Raw genomic sequence first — 27,656 nt, 5'->3', positions numbered from 1 at the left:
AGGATAAATATGTTTCCCTTGAAGAATGGGGGACCAGCTCTTCCTGCTGTGAGCCTCCCACCTGATTGTGTGGGATAAGAAGTGGCCCAGAGTTATCCCTGGAATCGAACATACTCGCTTTGAATGTATCTTTCTTTACATTGTTACTCCACCCCAACCCCTGACTTTTGAAGAATAGAATTTAAAAGTGTCCCACACCTGTCTGATATGTTAGGAATTTTAGATGCCTTTATGTTGGAAAACTTAACAAGAATGAAAGAGAAAGAGGGAGTTAGAAACTCAGGTTAGTATTTCTCCCACTTTTCACTGGGAGAGGATCACCCGGGGAGTTGGGGGCAATGTGCACCGTGATTTGGAGCATCTGACACCTAGGTGGACTAGGATCTAGGAGTCTACCTTTCTAACAAGATCCCAGGTGATGCCTGCTGCAGATCTAGGGATTATATCTTGGTTACTGGGAGCCCTCCACTAAGCCTGCCACCACTGTTCAGCCTATTGTTCACACTGTCTTCAAGAGCTAAGGATACTTATTTCCGAAGATTTGGCCAAGTCTTCCCTGAAAAGAAAAAAAAAATGGAGCACAGGAAAAAAAATGTGTGAATGGCCCAGCCTCACTGTTACCTTCCTGCCCACATCTGCAGTTTCCTCTCTTTCCACCATTGGGCGTGTGGAGTGCTCTGAAGCCAGATTCATGAAATGCACGAGAAAAGATATGCAATCAGAATTCCTCATGGTTTTGCTAATTATTGTGTACCGCCTCCAAGAGACGTGTTCATTGAGTGCTTGTATAATGTAGTGTGGTCTTGGAGTTGAATGGTGCTGAGTGCAGTCTATGATTCACTAAGGTGAGTTATTTAACCCAGCTTACCTGAGTCTCCACATCTGTACAACAGGAATGGTGATTCTAATAACACAAGACTTCTGTCAAGAATAGACTGGGAAAAAATACTGAACATAGTGTATCTACTCAATACATAGCACATAGTATCTACTCAATAAATAATAGCGATTCTAAAATATTCGAGCAGGGCCCGGCTCAGTGGCCTAGCAGCTAAAGTCCTCGCCTTGAAAGTCCCGGGATCCCATATGGGCGCCGGTTCTAATCCCGGCAGCTCCACTTCCCATCCAGCTCCCTGCTTGTGGCCTGGGAAAGCAGTTGAGGACGGCCCAATGCATTGGGACACTGCACCCGCGTGGGAGACCCGGAAGAGGTTCCAGGTTCCCAGCTTTGGATCGGTGCACGGGCCTTTGCGGCTCACTTGGGGAGTGAATCATCGGATGGAAGATCTTCCTCTCTGTCTCTCCTCCTCTCTGTGTATATCTGGCTGTATTAAAAATGAATAAATCTTTTAAAAAAATTAATAAAATATCCGAGCAATAAAGCAGCTTTGTGGTAAAGATGCAGGCCTTCCATCAATCAGAAAGTCCAGGATAGAGTCTTCTTTCTTCTACTCGCTCACAGTGCCCGGATCTCTGAAGTTTAGTTTCTTACAGCAATGGATATAATAGTTGTAAACACTTAATATGTCTAGTGCAAGAGTCACTTAAATAATATGTGCAAAGCAGCACAAGTTAGTTCTTGGAAATCTATGTATATAAGTGAAATCACATTAGCTCTTAAAAAATGGCTTGAGCAGGGGAATTGTTTGTGCAAAATAAGAACCATTTTAGAGATGTCTGCCAAATATTTCCTGTGCCTAGAGGAAGAAAAGGGTGAGCACGCTAGGATTCCTCAATTATTTCCATGTTGGTGTGAAACCCCTAGTGTCTGTGGCTGGCTGCTTCAAAACAGTCTTTGGTTAAAGGGAATGTGATAACATATAATGATGCAGAGAGATTTTCATCAGATTGAATCTCTTCCTCTGAATTGGAGAGGGCATGAGAATGCCTTTTTAGTGTAATAATAGCACAGTTTGTAAGAATAGTTTTACTTGGTAAAATTTAGTGTTGAGTTCTTTATGTTCAACCAGTTACGAATATTCTTCTCTAACTTGGCTGTCCTGTGAAATCTCCAGGTCTGGGCAAGTCAATGGGGTGGGATCCCACAATCACCTGCCATTTGTATCACAAAGGCACCCTTGCCGGTGGAGAGCTCTAAGGTTATTGTGATGGAGGTTTTTGAGATCTTGAACCACATAGGTCCTCAGAAGCAACTGCATCCCAAGGCCATTGTTTTCCACTGAAGTGATGCTTAATCTGTAGTAGCTCCTGGTTCAATGATATTCCAAATGTCAGCTTAGTAGCCTCTTACTCCTGAAGGACTGTGAGGTGCTCAGACTTCTGGAATGCATCTAAGGTCTTGGAAGAGAAGAGAATGATGTATCACGGTGGTTTCCATGGCATGAAAACCTATCTCTGACCAGGAATTTGGGTTTGTATCATCATGAAGTAGCAGACTCTGTCTGACCCCTGTCTCCTTTTTGGATGTAAGTTCCCCTGTGGAGTCACACAGCTGAGAATATCAATTGACAGAGGCCTAATGAAAATATCAGGGGCCAATAGTCTGGCTTAACAGCTAAGACATGGATTGGAAGCCTGCAGTCTATGTCAGAGTGCCTGAGTTCTGCCCTAGCTCCATCCTAATCCCAGCTTCCTGCTCATGTATGTTCTGGGGGCATCAGGTGATGGCTCTGGGAGGTGAGTTTGTGCCACCCATGTGGGAGATCTTGGTTTGCTCCTGGCTTTGGCTTTGGAGCCAGCATTTTGGAAAGTAAACCAGAAGGTAATGGTGTATTCTCACATGCATACTTTTTCTTCTCTTAAATAAAATGTAACAATAAAAGAAATAAGAAACCCATAATAAGGCTTTTTGTATTAGGACTGTTTGACTTGAAAGAGAGCTTTGTAGATAATAGAAGACAATCCAGAATGTTGCTAGACGTGGGCTTGAGGATGCATGTTGCAAGAGAACAATGTCCTCTGACCATAGCTGAACCAAAGAACCACCAACTTTTAGACAAGCAAACGTGGGCAAGCTTTCCTTCCTTTAAAAGCTTCATCTCCATATCTGTAAAACTCTGGCTTTTCAGTTAAACTAGAACCAGAATTTCAAAGATGACTTAACAACTCTGATCATTTTCCAGACAGATTTGACATTCATTCTCAGTAATCTTAGCCAGATTGCAATGGAAGAAGAGGCATTTCTTTACCTTCCCAGTCCCAGAACAGGGGTCCATATTTTGGCTCACACTCAGACCTGCACAGCACAGAGTGGTCCTGGCCCAGAGAAGAAACATTGTAAAGCATGAGAGGTGACTGTATTAAGGGACATGAAGGTCACGGGCGCCTCCCTCTTCATAGAGCACCATCATCCTATGAGGTAGTGAAGAGAAAAGGCCTCATTTGAGACAGGAGTGTGATGTTGAGGTTTGTCCCTAGCAATGACCTTGTCAGAGGAGGTGCTCATGTCTAGGGGGAAGTGTATTGAAAGGGACAAGATTAAGATTTAAAAACAAAACTGGGGCCCGGCGGAGTGGCCTAGCAGCTAAAGTCCTCCCCTTGAATGTGCCGGGATCTCATATAGGCGCCGGTTCTAATCCCGGCAGCTCCACTTCCCATCCAGCTCCCTGCTTGTGGCCTGGGAAAGCAGTCGAGGACGGCCCAAAGCTTTGGGACCCTGCACCTGAGTGGGAGACCCTGAAGAGGTTCCTGGTTCCTGGCTTTGGATCGGCACAGCACTGGCTGTTGCGGCTCACTTGGGGAATGAATCATTGGACAGAAGATCTTTCTGTCTCTCCTCTCTGTATATCTGACTTTGTAATAAAAATAAATAAATCTTTTAAAAAAAGATTTAAAAACAAAACTGCTTTAAAAAAAAACAAGACTTATTTTTATTGGAAAGCCACATTTACTGAGAAAGGAGAGACAGAAAGATTTTCTGTCCACTGCTTCACTCCCCCAATGGCCGCAACAGCTGACACTAAGCCGATCCAAAGCCAGGTGACTTCTGAGTCCCCCAGGCAGGTGCAGAGTCCTGAGGCTTTCGGCCACCCTCTGCTGCTTTCCAAGGCCTTAAGCAAGGGACAGAATGGGAAGTGGAGCAACCAGGACATAATTGAGCCATTGTACTAGCCCCTACATTTTTTTTTTCAAGTTAAACAAACTCCATTGCATTTAGCCTAGCAAATGGAACACCATGTAAGACACTGCATCCTGGGTTAAACAAACTCCATTGCATTTAGCCTAGCAAATGGAACACCATGTAAGACACTGCATCCTGGGTAAATATCTGATCCTGGCTCTTGTTTCCATCTTCTTCTAATGCAAACCATAGAGGCAACAGTGATGGCTCAGGTAACTTGGGTTCTTACTACCCAACTGGGAAACCTGATTTATGTTCCTGGCTCTTAGATTCAACCCAGCCCAGTCTAGATGATTGCAGACAGTTGCGGGAGTCAACCAGAAAATGGGAACCTTTTCTCTGTATCAGTACTTTTTTAAGCTGAAAAGAAATCAAGCTATTTTCAAAAGTATTGAAATCTGCACCTAGGGACACGTGTTTGGAGTAATTACCAAGATACTTCCTGGAGCACAAGTATTCCTTATCAGAGTACCTGGGTTCAAGCCCAGCTCCATTTCTGGTTCTAGATCCTTGTCAGTGTCTACCCTGTAGTTGATTGATCATGTAATTGGTTTCTGCCACCCATGGGAGTGATCTGGACTTGAGTTCTAGGCTTCTAGACCAGCCCTGCCCCCAGTATTGCAGATACTTGGGGAATGAAACAGTGGGTGGACCATCACTCTTCGTCTTTCAAATAAATACAAAATTACTTAAAAATCTCTGGGGAATTTCAACTCACTTTGAGACATCATTTCATCATGTTAAGAATGCCAGCCTACCACAGTATACACATAATCTCACATGCCTGTGTACATAAATACATGCTAATGCACAGAGCCATCCCAGAGGAGATGTAAAGCTGTGCTGGAAGAGGCCTAATCCTGAAAGGAGCTCCCCTTGTGCACAGACCACAATGCTCAAGGCATAGCCACTACTCCAAAGCTCTCTGCCAGCAGTTTGTCATGGAATTTTTTTAATTTTTTATGGATTTTTTTTATTACAAAGTCAGATACACAGAGAGGAGGAAAGACAGAGAGGAAGTTCTTCCGTCCAATGATTCACTCCCCAGTGAGCACAACGGCTGGTTCTGTGCTGATCCGAACTGAAGAACCAGGAACCTCTTCTGGGTCTCCCACATGGGCGCAGGGTCCCAAAGCCTTGGGACGCCCTCAACTGCTTTCCCAGGTCATGAGCAGGGAGCTGGATGGGAAGTGGAGCTGCCAGGATTAGAACCAGCGCCCATATGGGATCCCGGCACATTCAAGGCAAGGACTTTAGCTGCTAGGCTATGCTGCCGAGCCCTTGTTATGAAATTTTGTTAAAATATGTTTGGCAATTCTTTTTTCAGCTGTCTAAGGGAAAGGAAGCAGTTAAAGAGATCAAGGCCTTCATTGGCTTGTATATCACAGGAATTTAGCTTTGTTTCATTTCATGGATGTGAAAATGCATGATTAAAAAATATTGGAGGAAGATTGAAGGGCAATCTAGTAAATTTTGAGGAAAAAAATGTTTTAAACCTTTCTCTTGGGCCTGGCACCGTAGCCTAGCAGTTAAGGTACTTGCCTCACATGCACCGGGATCCCATATGGGTGCTGGTTCTAATTCTGGCAGCCCCACTTCCCATCCAGCTCCCTGCTTGTGGCCTAGAAAGGCAGGCAAGGATGGTCCAAGACCTTAGTACCCTGCACCTGCATAGGAGACCCTGAAGAGGTTCCTGGTTCCTGGCTTCAGATCAACCCAGCTCTGACCATTATGGCCACTTGGGGAGTGAATCATCAGTCAGAAGATCTATCTCTCCTTCTCTCTGTATATCTGAATTTCCACTAAAAATTAAAAAAAAAAAAATCTTAAAAAAAATAGCTCTTCCCTAGCACACATATAGAACTAAAGTACTTGTGGAAAGATTTTGGTTCGCTTATGAAACCATCTTTAGCTATTCAAATAAGGAAATTGTAGGATTGTTCTGTTTCAGTGGAATGATCCACATCTTCCTTTGACTCCTCAGGCGTATGTGCATGTTTAAGATAAAGACCAGCATTTAGAACCCCGAGGATGCAGATCCTTCGCTCAAAAGAGGTGGACTTGCCCTGCTGGGAGAATAAAGGCAACTGTTTTCACATTAAGGTCATCAGACGTTTTCCATTCTCCAGGTCCATGCTAAAATTAGAAGTACCCTATGCCATAATTTACAAAAACATATAAACTCTCCTGTGTGTTAATGAATGCTTGATTTTCAAGAATGGCTTACTGAATCAGCCTTATTTCTTTATACTGCTGAATTCCTCCAAAGGTCTGCGGATTATGCTGTTTATAAATATGTGTGTGGCCAGTATCATAAAGAAATCCTGACTGGTAATAAAAAGTGGCAAACAGTGGCAGTGGCTGTGAAAAGATTTTATAGACCCCTAGCCTCCTTCCTTGGCATTTAGTAATCTTGAAGAAATTGAAAGAAAGGGAAGTTTAATTTAGTGGGGCCTTCTGCCCTGCTTAGCTGGGGTTCACCTGCCCAACATGAAATAATAATGCACTCAACTGTCCATCTTATAATAAGTAACCTTTGCGTCACCTCACTCACCAGTGCAAACTGCAAACAGTGAGTAAGAAAAGTGTGAATACCAGCTAACGCTGAGGGATCTTGGTGACCTTCACATGATTATGTTGGTGCTAATGCACAGAGCACAGAATTCCAAACTCAGACATCTTGAAGAACCCAGTCATTAAAAATGCATTGGTTGTTACCAAGGGAATCCTCTGCCCTGTGCATTGCGGAATGGTGGGCATATGGGAGAAAGTGGAACTGATTTGGGCGTAACAACTCATATTTGCAATTCAGTTTCCTTCTCTGCTTGCTGTGGCCCCCATATCGTGTGCAAAGGTGGTAGGGTAAGTCTCCAGCAAGGAGTATGCCCTCCCAGATTAAAAATGCTTTGTTTCTTCAAACGAACTTATTTTGAAGAGTAAAATTCAAAAACTGAAGTAAAATTCAAAACTCTAGAGTCCCTATTTTGTAGAGCAACTAAGAGGTACAAAGGTTGGTTTGAAACAAAAACTGACTTTATCAAAGTTTTTTAAAAAGGATAGAGATGCTAGCTAGCATATTAAGTGTAGTGAACCAGATAAAACAAATAACACGCTCCCTCTCATTTATGGGAGCTAAAAATAAGTACCTCAATCTGGGCACAGAATGGTGGTTGCTAGAGGATAAAAAAAAAAACCCAGCTTCATTCTTAAGCATCAATGTGGGGAGGCTAATTCATGATAATTTAGTGTGTGCCATACAAACAAAAGAAAGGAGCACCAAGCCTCTGGTCATGAAGCAATATCATTAAAAGTGAATGCTCATCAGACTGAGTTAATCATTGCCTGTTATATGTGTGTATCACACTATAGCCCAGAATTTTTGCTAAAAAAAATATTTGAAAGGGTTTGCAAAACAACAAGAAATTTGCTATGAGAAGCACAGTAATGGTAACTATGATTCAGAAACCCTGCGCTTGAGCTGGAGGGGGAGGTTCTGTTATACTTTTAAAATCATCTTAGGTTTTTTGAACTATGAACAAGTCATAATAAAATTTACATCTGAGATGGTTCTTGGTTCAGATTTGTCTTCCCTTTGATAAATCACAAGTCAAACTGGATTACAGTGGAAGAATGTTCCAGATGAGGAGCCTTGGATGGCCCAGATGACCTTTGTGCTGTTCACAAAACTAACTGGCTCTGACATCCTTAGTGCAGATAAGACGTAACACCTGCCAAGGCAGCACATAAGCCTCTGGTCTTCCAACACAGTGGGGTCTTGCAACAGCTAAACACGATGTGCTGTCAGTAACCTCACTAGGAATACGGGCCTCGGCTCAAGCTACACAAATGATTGACAGGCTTAGGTAAAGACCACTGGGCTAAGCCAGGGTCTGTGTGAGAATTTGGGAATTTCTTGCTACTACTGCTTTTGCCGTATCTCCTGATTATGCTACCATGGACTAAAGGAAGCACCATAAAGTTGGATTTAGCCAACTTCAAATAGATAACATATATTTTTAAAAACTTTACTGAACATGCACAGCTTTTTTCTTATTACTATTCCCTAAAACACTTTTGTAACAATCACTAACATGGCATTTCTATTATGCTAATTGTTGTAAGTTATCTAGAAATTTAATTGAGAATATGTAAATAGCTTTTATGCAAATACTAAACCATTTAATATAAGGGACTTGATCATCTGAGGATTTGGGTATCTGTATTGAATCTCGGAACCAATTTCCCATTGATAGAGAAAATGTAACTGATAAGTATTACTTAGCCATAAACAGGAATGAAATTGTCTTTCACATCAAAATAGATACAACAAAAGAACACAGTGATTAGTGAAAAAAGCCAGTCCCTAAAAGGCAAATATCATATGTTTTCCTTAATTTTTGGTAACTAATAAAGTGTAAAAATGTAATGTATATAAGCAAAATTGACATCTTGAGATTTGGTTATTACAGCCTTGTCTAAACTTTTGAGAAGCAGTGCTTTTTTTTCTTACTTATTGAATATTTAGTGGAAGGTTAATCTTGATTATAAAGAAAATTAAAAGTATGTCATTGTTAAAAGTAATAGGAGGGAGGGAAAGATGAAGGGCATCTTAAACCTATATAAAAAATACTTGAAATTTGGTTTTTATAAGTAAAAATTTGGTTTAAATATAGATCAAGAAATCAAACATTCTTTTAAAAAGGACTAAAAGTCAAATATATGCCATAATTACATAGATTTTTTTAAAAAGAAAACTGAATTTGTGGTCATCTTATCCTGTAGACTGTCAAAGTTGCAATTTAGTTCCAAACATTCATTAATGGTGGATACACAGCTTATATTTAGGATGAGTGCACAGTGGCCAGCTATATTGGTGTGTATGAGACTGAGGAATACACTTCCTGGAGTGATTTGGCTTGAATGTTATGGACAAATTAAATATTTGTTGAAATACAAATAAGATCTTATTGTAATAATCAAAACAAATGGTACTTAAAGGGCAAGAAGTTACTGGTTCAAGACATTTCTGTCTATGTTATCTCATTTAATCTTCACCACAGCAACACTGTGAGGGAGGTACTGTTACTATCCCTGACTTTCGTAAGAGAATGGTTGTACATAAAGACATTGAAAAACAAGCTCGCTTATCATGTATTTAATTAACTGGTAGAAACAAACAGAAGAGTGCCTGCTTCTTACCCTTAGAGCAAACTGCTTATAATATCTAAATTGGAACTGAGGTTGAATTTGCCAAGCAGCTAATAATTTAAAGACATTTTCAGGGTGGATGTTAAATGACAGAGTCAAGTGAATGCCAACATTGCTCTTAAAGGAATTATGCTACTGCTGCATCACAGGGCTAACTTCTGTTTTTTTTTTCTAAGTGCGTATTCAAAAGATATGAATAAAATGCCTACACAGCTCCTGGCCTGCGATGCTCATAGATGCTGTCTACTACACACTAAACAGGCTGCTGACTACAAAATGGACCAAAGAGCTTTGCTAGAATTCCTTGGTGTCCAGAAACAGAATGTATTTCCCAGGCTCTTGGTGGTAAGGGACCCACCCAATGCACTTGTGTGTGTGCTTTCCTACCAGTAGCCATGGAAATAACCATCTACCTTCAAATGATTTGCTAGCATATGGCTAAGTATTGCCTCAAGTCTCTCTGTAGCCTTTAACTGATGTCAGTTATTCATTCTGCCTGCTGGACTCCCCTTCTGGCTCTGAGGAAGGCCCTGATAGGGCAGCCACCTTCCAACCAAACAGATCAGTTCATGGTTCTCTGAGGCTAAGTGTGATGTATATGTGTGGGGGGAGATGGAGATGTACATTAGGAAGAAACATTACTTTTTGATTCAGGGTCGGAGAGTAGACATAATCTCCTCTAGAGCCTGTGTAAGACTTCATTTTACACGTGAAATTGTGTGGAATTGCCCTGGACTGCCTTGAACATGACTTTTCCAAATAAACCAGTCTCTGAGCCCCAGTGAGGGCCTCTAAAGCGACCAAGAATAAATGTAAGAAAATGTAATCTGCGAAAAGTCGCAGGGACAACATACATAGTGTTGTTGACAAAGTGCCTGCATGTTACTAAACCTGACACTCCAGTGCCATGCATTAGGAACCAAGCCAGAACGTGGGTCCAGCACATGCCAAGAGTCAGAGACAGAATGCCGTTGAAAAGCATAGAGATTTCTAAAGAGAGAAAATTTTAATTGTTTCATTGATTCAAAGGGCTTTTCTGCTTTTCTCTGTGTTGTAAAATTCTCTTGACACCTTTGGGAGGTATAGAGAAGCAAACAGATTATCTGAGAAATTACTGAATGAGTATTTTGGCCAGTCATGATTCTGGGAAGTAGGGAACACTTCCAAGTCCATAAAGCTCTACTGAGGATTTTACAACCAAATAGGACCCAGATATGAAAGATTGGAGCTCTGAGAGGCGCACTGTGCAAGACACCTCCCAGCTGAAAATGCCTTTCTGAGCATAAGTAAATCGCATATAAAAAATTTAGCAGAAAGGTCTTCTACGCATTACAGGGAAATTGTTGGCATCTTGTGAGAGGTCATCTTCCCCTTGTTATTAAATGACAGCGATCATTAAAATGCCAAACATATTTTGACAGAATTCACTTTATAAAATGTCAGCAAGTCTGTGTTTTTATTAGTTCATTCCAAATCAATTTAGAAATTTCAATAGAATGCTTGTAAGTATTCCCCAAGCAATGTCCATTCCCGACTTTCTGCGCCAAAAAATATTACAAATTAATCAGATTTTCAGATTTCTGCATAATGGCTTTGCACGTTCATTGCTTAATACTATTATAAAATGCAGTTATGATTGACACATCACTGTGGAGATAGAAGTCAATTGAATAATATGTAGCAGTCAATTTTATTTGTAGCTTAATGTGCTGAAGCATTTTTTCCACATTTCCATTATTTATAAGTCTGTCCCTTTGGAGGCTATATAGAAGAATTTGTTTTAAATGAGCCAATAATACCTTCTTTAAAATTTATAACTGTGGCAGAATCATATCTTTGTGTGTGTATCATTCATGGCATTCCAGTGAAGAGTATTTGAATTGTCTTCCACTTGCTATTCATGGGACAAACATCAGGAAAGAGGATCTTGTTAAACTCATTTGGAATTGGATTTCACCCACCCCATGAGAAAGTTCCAAGAAAGCAGAAGCTCCCAACCTTCCAGAATTGCTGCTACTCTACTGGTTCATGAGTTTATGGTTTCTGCCACTGTCATTTCTGGAATCAAGTACATAAAAATAAGCACAGACACACACAATAGTGTTTGAAGAGTTTGAGTTACTATGGTGGTGAGACGTCTGTTTCATCCCTTGTCCGATGGATTCCAGCAGAGGAAGGAACCCGTATCTGCTTAGTGTAGTGGAGATTGCTGGCATTAGGGTGCAATTCTTACTAGTTCAGTTAACATCCAGGAAACTTGCTGAAAAAGATCAATATTCCTTCTGGTCTAGTATAAGATGAAATTAAGAGAGGAGGCTGTTATTGTTTCATGTTCCTAAGATTCGGTGTCTGTAAGGTGAATGAAGAAAGGAATAGAAAATGAAAGTGATTGGGGAGGAAATGTTAGGGGATCTAACGAACAGACTTGGTCATATCCAAGAGGAACTACTGTTTGTCCTTAGATTGTTGGATTGGTTGTTGATTCCTAAGTCTGTGACCCCCACACATTAGATATGCCAGTGAACACCAAGCTCATGGGTGTGTACTGTTCTAGGCTTCTAACTTATAATGACTTGGGCTAACCTGAATGGGGCAAAGTGATTCCTGCACTGAAGCTACTGATAAATCACTCTCATGTTATCTGCGCCTTAAGGTTCTGTGAAAATACATGTACAATTCACAGGCAGGGTCTTACTTATATTAAGGGAGTCTTTCTCTTTTGAATTCCAGGGGCCAGAGGAAACGCGGCCCTGTCTGAGCCGGGCCCTCCTGACCAACACCAGACCGGTCAGACCCATCCCTCATTTCCTGTTGGACCACAGGTCAGTACATCTCAACTGATCTATCAGGCTGTGCATAGGGTGCTTGTACCAGATAAATAATCAGATAATTAATAGTGAGTTAAATCCAATTAACTCCAACAGAGCAAAGAATGTGATTAATTTTTGTATGGGAAGCTATAGGCCTATATTATTTATTAAACAACATCAAGAAAACATATGCTTATAAATGCCTCTCCCTTCCTAAAGGATATGTTGCTTTTAATCATTTGGAAAGAACATATGTATATATGTATACATACACACAGAGACACACGTATATAAATACATATTTTTTGGTGAAGTACCACTGCTGTGCTGTGGGTTAACAGGCAGTTTTCTAGAAAGTAAAACTTTAATGACTAGAGTATGAAGAAAATTAAGTTATTTCAACCTTACTATAGCCATTTTTGAAATACAAGATGTGATTTAATATAAAAAAGTTAATGCAATTTTAATGCAAGTTCAGCTTATTGGGTTTGACAATACTGTACATCACACATAGCTCTTGCATTAATAAAGAAATACATTCATTATTTTTTAAAGTCCAATATTTGAGTTTTTCTTTTTTTGCAGCCTTGAGTGGGTTATATAGAGATATAGAACACAATTGTAAAATGCTGAACTTTTTTGTGGTTTTAACCTCTGTTTAGTGTGAAGCTTTGGACTTCACCCTACTTTTTTGAAGGAAAAGCTGAGACTTGGACATTTCTCTTCCTTTTGACCATTATTTCTGGAAGTTGATCTCTTTCAGTATGTCAGGCACTTTCAGCATAAGCTTCAATCTTGGGATGCTCTTGATGTTACTGGTCAGGTTGCCACAAAGTGTCCCCATGGGCTTAAATCCCACACACCTCTGAGAGCACAGCTAACTTCTTGGTTTGGACACAAAACCTGCAGGGCTGTGTGGAGAGCCTAGACATTTACCAGGAAGCTAGGCACAGGCTTCGATGTGTCATCCCCTTTATAGTATTTCTCTTGGCACATCATGCCTGGGTGTGTGTGAGCATGTGTGCACCTGCTCACGTCTGCCTGTGAACATACAAGGAGCAAGCAACGTGCACAAATGCCTCCAAATTAGGTAAGGAGTCACAGACCCAGGAAAGTGAGGACAGTGGCACTGTCACCCACAGGAGAGGGCATGCCTACTTTGAACCTGCAAATCCGATTTTTAAAACGTTGCAGGCCAAGAACTGCCCTTCTGTGACCTTTTGTACAGTCTGAGGAGAGCCCATTTGCCTCGCTATTTACCATATTACTATGGGGCAGTGATATCACACTGGGACATCTCCTAGAACTGAGGGTTTGTTTCTACTTTTTTAACTTCAAAAATATGTTTACTTTGCTCTTTAAAGTGACTCTGTATTTTTTTTATAAGGGAAGCAGAACTACTCAATGTGAAGGGCCTAGATACATTAGAAGCTAGGGCAGTAGTTCTGAAATTAGGCTGTGCAGAGCCTAGAGCCTCTCAACAGTCTTCCAGACAAGACCTGGAGGAGACATTTCAGAGATAGCCAAAATGGGGATTCAGCCATCTCCACCCCCCGCCTCATTCTTCAATCAAAGCAGCCACTTCCCTCATCTGCTCCTGGTATTGCAGAAAAGGATAAAACAGGGACAACCTGCCTGAACTTGAACAACCACCATCTCTTACCTCCACACATGCTAGATATTGGACTTCAAACTTCTCTGCAGCTCAGTGGAAGCATTAGAATTGTACCTCCCTGGTAGATACTGCATTTTGCATCACACTTGTGCTTATTTTTCTTTTACAGAATCTTGATAATTTTTTATTAATATAGAGAGAACAGATTTCCTGTATTTTCTAGTTCCACCAAGAAGATAGCCATATATCTCTCACTCCCCCATCCCTCTCAGTCCCTTCTCCTTCCTTCCTTTTTTCTTTCCTTCAGTTTTTACAAAGTCATAGTTTTGATCCATTCCATAGTCATGGGCTTAATTACTCACCATAATATTCAACAAGTAAAAAGTAGGAACAAAAAGTTGAGACCTCCCAGATAAGAATTTTGTATTTGTTCCTCTGGAAGAATAATTGATGTGGGCTTTTGTTCTACACAGATCCAGGAAGGGTGGTTAGTGCTTCAAGGCAAGTACTGGATAGATCCCCTCCAAAGATCAAATGACCTTTTGGATCTGATTTGGCCAGGATACGAACCAGGACAGGAATCATAGCCTAGTTGGACACACGTGGCCTCAAGTCTAGTGCCGGGTGCTGCTATTCCAAGTCCGACAATGGCTTTTGGACCAATCGAGGACATAACGATGCATTTCTTGTCATATCAGTTGGGTAAAAAATATTATAGTAATAAAAATTTTAAGCTAAAAATGCTTTCATTTTACTTATTTATTTGAAAGGCAGAGTCAGAAAGAAGGAGAGACAGAGATCTTCCATTGCCTGGTGCATCTAATGACCAAGATTGGGCCAGGCTTAGGTCAGCAGTCAGGAACCCCATCTGGCTCTTACACTTGTTTGGCAGGCACCAAGTGTGAGGCATCTGGCACCACCCCACCAGGTGCTTTAGCAGGGACTGGTTCAGAAGTGGTACAGCTGGGACTTAAAACCAGTATCCACCTGGTACTCCAACATTGCATGCAACAACATTACTTTCTGCACCATGAATCTGGCCCTATATTCCACGTTAGATCTTGCTTTTATGCATTTATAATTTTACTATTTTAATAGTAGGCATTCATATTTAATTAGTAATCACCTTTTTTGCAGGGGGACGTCGTAATGTATGTTTATGCAATATCTCATCAAGTTTAATGTAAGACTATTTTTCAACACTGATGCAGTTTAAAGTATAATAACTATTTTCATGCATTTAGCATCTAATCCTTTGGACTCTGCCTTTAAACTACATGCTTGGCGCATGCTGTAAATCAATAGGGATGACTGTTTTGCAGCTCATGAATATATTTCTAAGCTGTTTTTCCAAAAGGGTTACACCAGTACTGTCCCCCCAGCCATAAAGTTGCACAATATTATAATATGGATTTTCTACTATTAAGTACTTTATTTTTTTTAATTTAATAGCTGAAAATAGTATTTCACTGCTGTTTTGAAATCCAATGTTTAACTGATCCCTGTGAGTGCTTTCTGGAAAAACAGAATGAATTAGCTCAAAGTTTCAAGTATAGGAGACTAGGAGCAAGTGAAAGTTGATTGAAAATGTAATATTCAAATGGAAATTAATTTCGAAGATATTTAAGCAGGCCTGCATTGTGGTTGACACCAGCATGTGTATTACAATGCTGATTTGAGTTTGGTTGTTCTGCTTCCAATCCAGCGCCTCACTAACATGAATAGAAAGGCAGCAAGTACTTGGGACCCTGGCATCCACATGGGAGACTGAGTTCATGCATTCCGGCTTCAGCTTGTTCCATTTTTGTCCACCACAGCCATGTGGAAGAGTGAAACAGCTAGGGAGGATATTTATCTGGTTTTCAAATAAATAAATAAATCTTTTAAAATATATTTTTATTTTGAATTATGTGGTACAATTTCATATAGGCTAGGATTCTTCCCCCCCCCCAATCTCCCACCCCTCCGACAGATTTTCCCCATTTTACTACAATTTTCCCCTTTTACAATAAGGAATCATAATTCTATCAGTCTTATTTAAGTGTACCTCAACATTGTTGGTACAGACAATGTCAGTCCAGCATCCCTTTGTCTACACATGTCCAACACTTTCATTGGGAATCCATCTTTCGTCTGGAAGCAGGGATGCATGTTGCATTATACCCCCACATCTATATATGATAGACCCCACTACTCCATCAGTATACATATCCATAACTGAGAAGCCATGAAACAAGATCAACAACTGGTATGAGTTAAAACAGCCACAACACATACAGCATCAACAAAAAATTACAGCACCATGAAAAAAGGCACCACTGAGTAACCAACACATGAGTGACAAATAAATCTTTAAAAAAAGAAACCTTTTTTCTACCAGTCCTTTTTTTTATTTTCTGAGATAAAATATTTTCCTCTGCTATTCTTGTAAAGCTATCAGGTCCTACTTCAGCGGTGGAAAAGCATTTTAAAAGTCTACTGAAAGTGAGCTATGTGCCTCCGTTTTGTTACAGCCACTTCTGACAGCGCAGCAATTGGCCTCTGCTGTTGCAGGCGTGATGCCAGCAGGGCCCCCAACCCTCAACCAGCCCATCCTCATCCCCTTCAACATGGCTGGACAGCTAGGAGGTCAGCAAGGACTGGTTCTCACTCTACCGACAGCGAATCTCACCAACATCCAAGGGCTGGTAGCCGCTGCTGCAGCTGGAGGCATCATGACACTGCCATTGCAAAATCTACAAGGTAACCCATTTGTGTGCTGCACCATGCTGTGACCACTGCCAGTGTTTTTTGGTTTAGACCATAATAGTGCCACGAATGCTTCTACTATGTAAGATGCCAGTGGTTTGTGTGTAGGAAGCAGTTTCTAGTTGTCTATGAATCCTCTGCTTGCTGAAGCCCTGGATTTCATCAGTTTGCATTTCTCAACATTGGTAACTCAGAACCTTTTGGGATTTTTGGTAGCAGTTATGAGCAATTGTCAGACACCACAGGAAGAACTGTAGTCGAGTTCTTTAGTTTAGCCATCTGCAAAGAAAGATTAGACTTACACTGTACTCTATCAAAAGATGTTACTTATTTGTGTGACAAGTGGCTGGAATATCTCAAAACCAAGACATTGTGTGGAATAATGGATGATTACATTGCTTACTTGCAGATATTTTAATTATTATGTGTTTGAGCTCCTCTTTGATAATGAAAAAGAGTATTGTGTATCAGGACTTGATTTCAGGGGTGTAAACTGGAATGGATCTCATTTTACTCAAGAAGGATACTCTTGAGATTCTGGAGGCTTTAACTTCTCTTTAAAAGTTACGGTACCACTGACAGCTGGATTGATTAGCAGAATACCATCAGAGGAAGAATTATGATAGAGGAAAATGGTATGGATATGAATGGATGCCTGTTAGGAAAGAAATTTTCTTTGGACTAAGTAAAAAAATTATCATTAAGATAAATGTTAATTAAATTTTTTTCCAAAATGAGAGTTTATCTGGGCAAATTATCAAGTAACTGACCATATTTTAATTGGTCAAATATCAGGGCTCCAAGTAACTTGTTAGCTTCTTAGAGTCCGGAGAGTAAGAAAGTTTGTAAGTAATCCTCGACCTGAACTTTTCATGGACTATGTTCTATCCCACCCATTGTTGTCACTTCTTAACTTTCATTTTAATGTTTAAAACAAAGTCTTGCTCTTACGCCATTAAATTGTGCCAAGAAGCCTGCCATTCATAAATCATGCATGCCTAGGATACGCTAATGCACAAACTTTGCTTGTTTCAAATTTGAGGATGCCTCGAAAGTCAGGAACTCAAGATTAAGCAAATAAAGCAGGAATACACAAGGTGAAAGCTGAAGCAACAAAGTGTAGGGAGAGGCTTTTTAATGTAGGTAGATGATGAAATCTTAATGAAGAAATAGGCATTATCAAAACGCAACCTTCCATTTGGAACATTTGTGCTTATGGGAATATTGAATATTATAAATAAACATAAGCTCACCGAGCTCCTCAGTCATGCATCAATCCTGCTTGGTTTAGGTGCACACCAAAGTCAGAGTCAAAACAACTGGGTTTCTTATATTGTTATTATAACTTGGTTTACTTAAAATCATAGAGCCTGTTTTTCTGGAAGCTCACAGGAATGATCAAGGCAGACTTCTTCCACTGTTGTTGTTCTTGTGGTTGAGTATCACATTTAAGGCTAGCTTATACTTTGGAATCTGGTTCTTTTGGGGTTTTGTTTCAGAAAGTGAATTCCAAGTTGTGTGGCCTAGTTGACTGAGGACAATAAAAGTGATAGCTTTCTACCTCTTGGGGTTTCTGACATAATTTCTCTATCAGAGTCTACTTCAGAAATGTTTGGAGATGATATTCAAGCTTCCTTCTACTACACAAACACAGGTATTTACACTTTGGTCTGCGTCTTTGAGATGTCAATGTCAAGATTATTAAAATATAACATGTTCCAGATGTAAATTAACTCTTTTCAGGAAAAGCTTCCTAATTCATCCTAGCATGAAGCCACACCCTCAACAACTTCTCTAAAGATATTTTAAAAGTGAATCCTGATGGTCACCTTACTGTCAGGGAACAGGAAAATTTCACTGTCTCGTTTCTTGGGGCTTTCCTATTCCTTTCCTATCTTCCTCCATGTTAATTCCTCTAATAATTAAATTCTTCACCACCCTGACCTCACTAAACTGCAAAGTAAGGAATTGAACATTCTTCTTTTTGGAGACTGGCAACATCCTCAAGGACATGGACCCTTTAGAGTTAAAATCAGGAAATTCCCAGAGATGCTAGATAGGGAGTGAGTTTGCACTGTGAGATGTTAAAAGGATATAATGATGGGAATTTGGAAGTGTCAAATACTGAAGCAGATAGTCAATCACTACCAGCTAAAGGACAATACCAGCAGTTCCCTTGTGGTCTGTGCACCACAGCCACTGCAAGGTGGATCTCACTGGCTGTTGGCAACCTACTACACCCTACATCATTATTAGCCACCATCTATGGATTGCTTGGCTTTTCAAGCTATGTCACAAACTATGATGGGACTCTTATGATGGCTGGTAGGCAACTGGGAGGCAACAAAATTATCTGTAGCGGTACTAGCTGTTCTCCATTCTCATTTCCTCTCAAGGATGGCAGTTTTGTAAATGGGCTAGTGATGTCTCAAGAGGAATCATTTACATACATTTACACCTCAGCAGTCCAGGGGAAGGCTGCTCCCCCATTCTGCAGTCCATCCCTGTACCTTAGTCCAAGGCTTTTCAGAGTCTTGAAATGACTAGAAAGAATGCCCTTCTACAATTGACACTCCATCTCCTCAGTGACTTTATGTTATGAATGTGGTTGGTCAGCGCAAAGGGGGAAGGATTTAGGTGTCACACACCCAGTCCAATGTAGGGCCTGATTGGTCAGTTTAGGTTGAAGGATTTCAGTCGCATACCTCATCCAATGGAAGGCCTGTTCCCAGGATACCTGTAGTGCTACAGAGTTTACTTCCTTGGAGTGACACCTTAAACTTTGATTAATGAAACAACTTGGTCAAATGAAATTGTCTCTGTTATCCAGTCTTCCCACCCAGCCCACCCAGCCTGTCAGTTCTTATAGCTTTAAAGCTACAAATCCTCTAGGAACAAAAAATTGCTATCAGTTCTTTAATCATTTGGAATTCAGAAAGTTGTTGATTATTCCATTTTTACTAAAATGACTAACAGTTTGTATAGGCCCTATCAAGTCACAGGGAGGAAATCTCAGGGTTTTAGAGGATGTACACATGTGTATTAATATTTTTGCTTTAGGATCACTGGTAGGCTGGAGTTTGATATTTGACTGCTCCATGTTGAAGTTCATGACTGTCTAATCTTCTATAATGTGGGTGATAAGGGAATCCAGAATTATGTGGAACCTGGACCAACATGCTTAGGCAATCTGCTAGACCTTTCTCAGCAGCTGAAGCGGTGATGAGGATGGAAGATTGTGTATCAGCCTGACCACAAGGAACTGTATGAGTCGCGGTGCCGTCCAAGGGCACAGATTGAGAATGAGACAAACCTTGAGCTCAGAAGATGCCAGTAGTGGTGGGTTTGAGGTGCTGACCGCTTTGAAGCAAATAGCTAGAATTTCTGAATAGGTTTCAAGCCCAGATACATTCTATCCATAGCTTTCAACTAATACGTAGTCAATATCTTAATGGAATGGGTTAAGTTTCATGTTGTCTTCTGTGTTGCCTCTGTTATGTTACACCATCTCCTACTACTGACCCAACCATCTCTGTGTCCTTTGCTCACAGAGCTGTGGTTCAGTTGTCCACAAATGAGACCCCACCTGGAAAATCTAAAAATGAGTACAATTGCTCTGTCACATACTTCATATATACCTTTAAAACTCAGTGTCTTCCATTTTGGTTACTGTTGTGGAGCACAGATGGTCGTACTAAATAAATGTGTAATATGCAGTGGTCCCAGGGTGGTGACAACTAAGAATGTGGCAAAATGAAGTCCCACTTATTGAAGTCATCTAAGTGCATGAAATCTTTCGCTTTCTCTGAAACAAGCAGAAAAAGTAAATGCACACAGCCTAGATGTGTGCGACAACAAGCAGCAAAGGGGTTAATGAGGCAGCAAAGATGAGTGTACTTTAAGGAACAGATAAGTCAGGATAGTGACTTGTTCTCACACAAGCCAGAATGACCCACTAATCAGTGTAGGCAACAGAAATGGAGAATATAAACGTGCTCCACCAGAGATTTATATCAAAGAGAGAACATTCCAGTTAAGTCAAGCATAACATTTAAATTAATGACCAAAAATACATTAGAGAATACCGCTTAACCTGAACATGGAAAAGCAATTAGGTTCAAGACAAGTTTAAAAAAAAAGATGGCTTTCCTGCTCTTAGCTCTGGCAGAAAACCTGCCCTTTTTTCTTTTACTCCCCGAATTAAAGACTGCATATGATAAAATATGTGTAGATGGTTTAGCAATTTCATATGCAAGTTATATTACTTTTCCTTTTTACATGTGGTATTATTTTTGCTAGGATGTCGTTTATATACAAGAGAAAGCATGGACCTTGGGAACTGGACTCGAAGAGTATGGATAATTATATACCCTCAAGCAGCCCCATCTATGGCCCCATGTATGTTAAAATATTCACTTGTACCCCAAAGGTTCCTTCCTATCCCTTGGCAGCTAGTCTCTGTCTAACCAAGGTTTCTGAAAGTATTAATCAGTTTTACTATTCTAGAACGTTGTGTAAGTGAATTTATGTGCCTCTTTGCCATTTCTCACTGGACCTGAAGGTTTTGGAGTTCATCCCTATTGTATTTATCAATAGTTCCTTTCCTTCAGTTACCAAAGAAAGTTCCATCTCTGTTTATATCACAGCCTTCCAATGTCCCCAGAGGTAGACTCCTAGAGGTGCTCTGCGTTGTGCTGTGAGAATTTCCTCAATGGGGCCTAGCTGAGGCAATATTTTTGATCATTGTTCTTGCCCTTCGATATCTCTGAGAGACTTCTTTCCCCCATCCATTATCTTCCTTGGCACAACTGATGAAGTTGAGGAACAAGCTTTGCCTTGGGGGAGTTTCTTTGTTCACCTCTGGCTTATAGAAGCTTGGTGGCTTCAAGTTTCCAACAGTTACAGATGTGTGGCTTCTTGAGAAAACAATACTTCAGTCTTTTGGTTTTCAATTAGTCCCATGAGCCAAAGAGTTGTTTGTGATGTACACCTTGAGTTCTGTTGTGCTTCCTTACCATTCCCTCCATTTTTTCAAGTCATTCAGCTTTAGTGTGAAAGCACACTGAGCTCCTGGTGTTTTGGGAGGATACCGCCACTCCAAGGCTGATAAGCACACTCTCCTCTCTACCTGACCCCAGGAAGGGGCAGTTTCCCACCTGCTGCAAAATCTCCATGCTCAGAATCCCTGCCCAGCTCCTCTGCTTTTTAATCTCCTTTTTTCTTAAAACGTATTACCTTTCCTTTTTTTTAAGATTTTATTATTATTATTGGAAAGCCGGATATACAGAGAGGAGAGAGACAGAGAGGAAGATCTTCCGTCCGATGATTCACTCCCCAAGTGAGCTGCAACAGGCTGGCGCGCGCCGATCCAAAGCCGGGAACCTGGAACCTCTTCCGGGTCTCCCACGCGGGTGCAGGGTCCCAAGGCATTGGGCCGTCCTTGACTGCTTTCCCAGGCCACAAGCAGGGAGCTGGATGGGAAGTGGAGCTGCCGGGATTAGAACCGGTGCCCATATGGGATCCCGGGGCTTTCAAGGCGAGAACTTTAGCTGCTAGGCCACGCCACCGGGCCCAAAACGTATTACCTTTCATAAAAGCTTTAAAATGAGTCTTTCTCTTTTCTGTTTTTATAAGGATTTTGAGTGATGCCTGCCGAAGCCATCTCAGGCAGCGTCACCAACATGATGCTGTTAGAAGAGATCTCTGTGTATAACACAGAGATGGTACTATTGACATCAAACTATGCACTTAGGGTGGAAGCTCTGTAGCAGGAATCTTTATTTGGTTCAGTGATATTGCCCAAGAACCAAAACAGTGTCTGGTTTGCTCTTAATGTGTGTGAGGATGGGTGGAAGGATGCATGGATGAAAGGAAGGAAGAATAGGAGTTAGCCAAGTATAGAAAAATAAGAGAATGATCAATGTAGAGAAGACATGAGAAGAAGGAAACTTATCAGTTGGAGGACAGTATAGTCCCTTGTTATGTATGAGAGTGGTATATTACAGATAAACATACTTAAAAATAACATAATTATCCTGTGATATTTTTGTGGATTTGAAGTAGCTTGCAATATAAGAAATAACTTCTTATCATTGAAAGATACACAAAAGTAATGTTTGGGAGCATAAAACAAGTCAAAACAGTGTATCAAGTTAGATAGTTTTAATTATCAAATAAGAGTCTACGCCAGTTTGACAAGAAACAAATTTGCAATTTGCTGTCATGAAGTTTATTCATTTACCCAGCCAATGTTCATTGATATTTCATAGAATGCTAAGGTGCAATGTAAATTTGAGATATAGAAATAAACACGTGACAATGCATTGACATTCATCCACTGGTGGGGACTAGGACAAGTGGAGGTGTTGAAGGGTGAGGGAAGGGAACATGAAGGTGTTGAATGGTGAGAAAAGGGAACATGATATATTTTCTGTAGGGTAATCCATCAGGGTTTGTACACTGCCCAGAAATCTAAAGGAGGCAAAAGACTAACCTGTGCAATGGCTGGGGGAAGAATGTCTCAGGGGAAGTCCTAGATGCTGAAATCAGCTAATCATGCAGGTTCTCAATGCAGAAACCCTGAACAAGGTGATGGACACAATGTCTGTATTGTTTAGCTTTCACTGGGTTGTGCTACTACAGCAAACAATCACAAACTCTTAGTGTCCTTCAACAACAAAGACATGTTTGCTTACTCTGTGTTACATGTTAGCTGCATTTCTACTGAGTTCTGATCCAGCATGAAGGAGCAGCCCTTGTTGGCTTCTGGCTGTCTGTAAGACTTTCTTATTGCAAGGGAACGGGGAATGGCAGAATCATGAAGGCTCCCAAATATGGAGCTCAGGAGCCTTACACATCATTTTCGCTGAATTCTATTGGTGAGGTGAGTCACCTGACCATGACTGCTGCCAGTGTCTGAGGGAGGAAGAGGAATAATTCTGAAGAGAAGGCAGAAGAAGCTCATGAAGCAGAGAGTCCAATCCAAAGCATCATTACTAATATTATGATGGTTAGGTCTATTTTGACTTAATCACCACCATTTTTTAAAGATTTTTTTTTTTTTGCTATTGGAAAGTCAGAGGTAGAGAGAGGAGAAACAAAAAGATCTTCTATCTGCTGGTTCACACCCCAAGTGGCCAAAACACCTGGAGGTGAGCCGATCCAGAGCCAGGAGCCAGGAGCTGCTCTGGGTCTCCCATATAGGTGCATGGTTCCAAGCCTTTGACCATCCTCCACTGCTTTCTTAGGCCACAAGCAGGGAGCTGGATGGCAAGTGGAGCAGCCAGAGTATTAACCAGTGCTCGTATGGGATCCTGGTACATGCAAGGTGAGGACTTTAGCCACTAGGGCACACTGGGCCCAGCCTATTCATCACATTTTTTAAGAAGTATGTCATAGTGGAAAATGTATTCTTACATTAAAATTAATGCAACCCCACATCAATTCTATGCATTCACTATGAGAAATAATTAACATTAACCAGCTTACCTTCAAATACTCTTTGGATGGATGGAAGATTCTATTGTTGCTGAGGTATGGGTGGGTGAGAATAGAAATAGATTCCAAACACTCTAGCAACATTCTTGAAGAAAACAACTAGATGGCCACCGAATCAATTTGTAATTTATGTGTGTTCAGAAATAAAGACATTCAGGAAGTCGCATCCCTAGAGTTCTGATGAACAGGAGGGCAGAGATCTAATACCATGCACATGAAAAGTCAACGCAATTCCTGCCATGGGAATGGGAAGACAAGATTGGCTTTTGGCATGCACTGATACATGGCTTGTTGTCAGCAAGTCCAGTATGAAAAATACCTAGTGAATACAGTCATATTTCCAGGGTGATTCTAAAGAGCTCACATGTCACAACACACAACAATACCAAATCCACCATAAAGAAGTTAGGAAAAGTAGTGGCAATATGTCTTACTTTGGCAGTTTTCAAACCTCTGTATCTCTGAGGCTTCAGACTTCATTTAAAATACTTGAAGAGCCCGTTCTGAAGTACATTATCCTCGAAGCAGGTGTCACTGAGGCACTGGAGCAGGGATTAAACTGGAAGCACATGAATGAGGAGGATGACTAGTATACTGCGTATTTAAGAGATACTGTCAACAGAATAAAGCATTGTCAACGGATAATGGTTTCCAGCTGCCACATAAATGTCAAAGCAAAGCCAAGGCATTTATTTTCAAAGCAAAAGGCAGGAAAGTAATGTGATCCCAAGTTTGCACATAATAAGGCTATAAATCCATCAGTGCTTTGGATTGCATCTAGTAATGTGTCTACACCATGATGTGCAAAGTGGATTAGATTCCAAGCTAGACATCAGAGTTGGCAAAACAGTAGTCTCTTTCCAAGATGGTAACCACTAGAGTAACACTGATGTCCGCACAAAAAAATGGAAAGTGTATGTTTGAGAAGGGTCTTAATCCCACCCTGTCACCAAGGATGGAAAATGAACTGGGATTATTTGCTCATCTTTCCTCTAGATCTAGAATAGATTTTCTCTGAGGAAGGTGTTGATACAGGAGTAGAAAAGAAATGGAAAATGGTCCCACATTCCTATCTTACCCACTGTGCATATCTAGAAAATGGAAACCTGATGTTCTCAGGAAAATCAAATCTTACATGTGTAATTCTTGCAGGAAAGATTCCCAGCAAGAGGTCACAGTTATTATTTTCAGTTCCCTCCAGACAGAAGTTGAACTAACCTTCATGTCCTCCCAGCAACTGTTCTCAAAGATTGGTTGCTGCATTTCACAAGTACTTAACCTCCCCTGTGCCAAGCACTGTGGTGTCTTTGAAGTCCAGTCAGAAGGCTGTGGCTGTAATACAGGGGGAAAAAATGGTTCTGATGACAGTGAGGAAAGCTGAGGACTCATTTAGGTGGGTTTGGGAAGACTTGTTGATGGTTTAAATGTGAAGGGCTAAGAGCAAAGAAAGGGCAGGCCATTCATTCAGTTGACTTGATTTGTATCCAGTGGATTATCTAGAGATACATCATTCATACACCATTCATCAGCTGGAAATGCTTGCAACTGGAACAAAAATGGGATTTGTGTTAAGAGTTGCTACTATTAAAAAAAGAAAACCATCAACACATGTGGCTGAAACCAGGAAAGAGATTTTTGAAGAACAAGGGGTGAGGGAAGGAACCACAAAATTAAAGTTTTGGGTGAGAAAGAGGCAGGTAGATCAGAGGCTTGGGAAAACTTCCAAACTTTCCCATCATTTTGCACCTGGCTATGCCAAAATGCCTCTAATTCTATTTGGATTCTTTTCCATGGGCACACACAGTCGACCATTCAAATTGCAGTTATTGTTTATTCCTTATAAAGCTAGAGTGCAACAAGGGAAATATGTGAGTTTGCTTTTTAATCTTCTAAGGACATGCCACATTTCCATGTGTAAAGAAGCTATTTTAAGAACTGTACATAAAAACATCTATAGTGTTTGCTCTTTTGCTGAAAACACATCAATTGATTTAAATCTGTCATTTGATAAAAGGTAGTTATAGCTTTTAAAGATGAAATGAAAACAGTCAAGTCCTTTTTCTCCTCTTTTTTTTAACAACCTTTTGGTCATGGATTTTATAGTCTAATAGAGCAATGGAAAACATGGTATTATGTTTGGCATTGATACTTGTACAGGAAGTTATCTGTTTTATAAAAGCTCTAATTTAAATAATATTATAAAATATAGTTTTGTGCTTTTCTGAAATGGTATTTTATGAGCAAAATTCATTACAAACATGCTTTCCATGTTGGTAATTTTCCTTGGGTTCAGTAACATTGCCTCCAAAATTATGTTAATCAACTGTGCTCATCAAGGATGTAGCCAAAATTAGGAGAAAAGAAAAACAGTTCTCTATTTGTCACTGGCTTATGATTAGCACAAATATACAGGTCCATTAGCACATTTTTATGCAACTCAGTTCCCTCGTGTACCATTTTATTAGAAATTCTTGGCAATATATATATGTATATATATATATATATATATTCAACATTTGACATAAGATAATTTGAGTTTGCTGTGTTTGGAAAATAACTCACATGGGAGAAAGTTACATTAAATAAATAATAGAGATAAAATTTATACTTCCATATATCTCGAAGCTAATGCTGCTAACTTACAATGAAATGGTAGCATGAAGACACAATGCTGTAATTTGATTGATTTGTTTTGACAGCAGCCAAATAATTGAGAGTGAAAGGTGTCAGCACAGATGAAATATTGTATAAGCCACATTCAAAAGGCAGCCCCAGCAGCAACAGCAACTCGAGTTTTATTTCTTTTGATTTCACATTGTTACTCACTTCTAGTTTATTAGGAAATCGTGAAAGGTGCACACCTTCCCCCAACAAGGACACTTTTACCGAGAGGATGGAAATAGAAGTTTGTCAAATAGTTGAATAATGGATAGAGACAAATGTGTCTACAATGGCAATACCTGAATTGAATCCACTTTTTTCTTTCTTTTGTGAGTTGCTGCTTTCGTGCATGTATTCCCCCCCCCCCATTTTGAAGTGATTGGGTCAGAGGAACCATGAGATTGCACTTTCCAGCCCCTTTGATGAGATTGCACTTTCCACTTTGACAAGAATTAGACAATGGAGAGATGCACTCGGATAAACACTGGATGCAGACAAGGCAGTTATCTGACTGAAAACCCAACTGCCTCATAAGGATAAGACTTGAAGGATTCTGCTTATGAAAAAGAGGCCACAGGAGAGGATGAAAAGAGGACGAAGTCCCTGTGCTCGGGTTATCTCTATGGTGGTTAATAGAGTGGGCTGTTAATCACACCAGCCAAGTTTAGTCTCAGCCCAAGTGCTTGCTGGCTATGGAACCTAGACAAGGCAATTTGATGTCTGAGCTCGGCTATTTTTCAAAATTGTATTTTAGTTTTATTTGAAAGGCACAGAGAGACAGACAGGCAGACACGGATCTCTGATTTAGCGTTCAACCCCCAGATGTTCCCAACAGCTAGGGGTTGGCTTGGTTCAAGTGCTGAGCACAGACCTCCATCAAAATTTCTCAGGTGGGTGATGGGGACTCAAGTAACTGAGCCATATTCTGTCTTCCAGGATGCACATCAGCAGGAAGTTAAATGGGAAACAGAGCAGTTGCAACTCTAAACAGGATATGGGCATGTCAAGGGGGATGACTTGCCTCAGCTAGTTTTTT

General features: G+C 40.5%; 1 protein-coding gene across 2 annotated transcripts in view; it reads left to right on the top strand.

The window, feature by feature from the left end:
* Positions 1 to 27,656, top strand: part of POU6F2 (POU class 6 homeobox 2) — a 412,986-nt gene that overhangs the window by 177,679 nt on the left and 207,651 nt on the right. For both annotated transcript variants that reach the window (XM_004582361.2, XM_036493686.2), the window contains 2 exons: positions 12,020 to 12,111; positions 16,228 to 16,456. In XM_004582361.2, coding sequence (XP_004582418.2) covers positions 12,020 to 12,111; positions 16,228 to 16,456 — 321 coding nt within the window. The remainder of the gene's footprint in view (positions 1 to 12,019; positions 12,112 to 16,227; positions 16,457 to 27,656) is intronic.

The sequence above is a fragment of the Ochotona princeps genome, chromosome 20, assembly GCF_030435755.1.
Source record: "Ochotona princeps isolate mOchPri1 chromosome 20, mOchPri1.hap1, whole genome shotgun sequence".
Classification (NCBI taxonomy): domain Eukaryota; kingdom Metazoa; phylum Chordata; class Mammalia; order Lagomorpha; family Ochotonidae; genus Ochotona; species Ochotona princeps.
The sequence above is the reverse complement of the archived record's forward strand: the minus strand, read 5'-3'. Positions and strand labels throughout refer to the sequence as shown.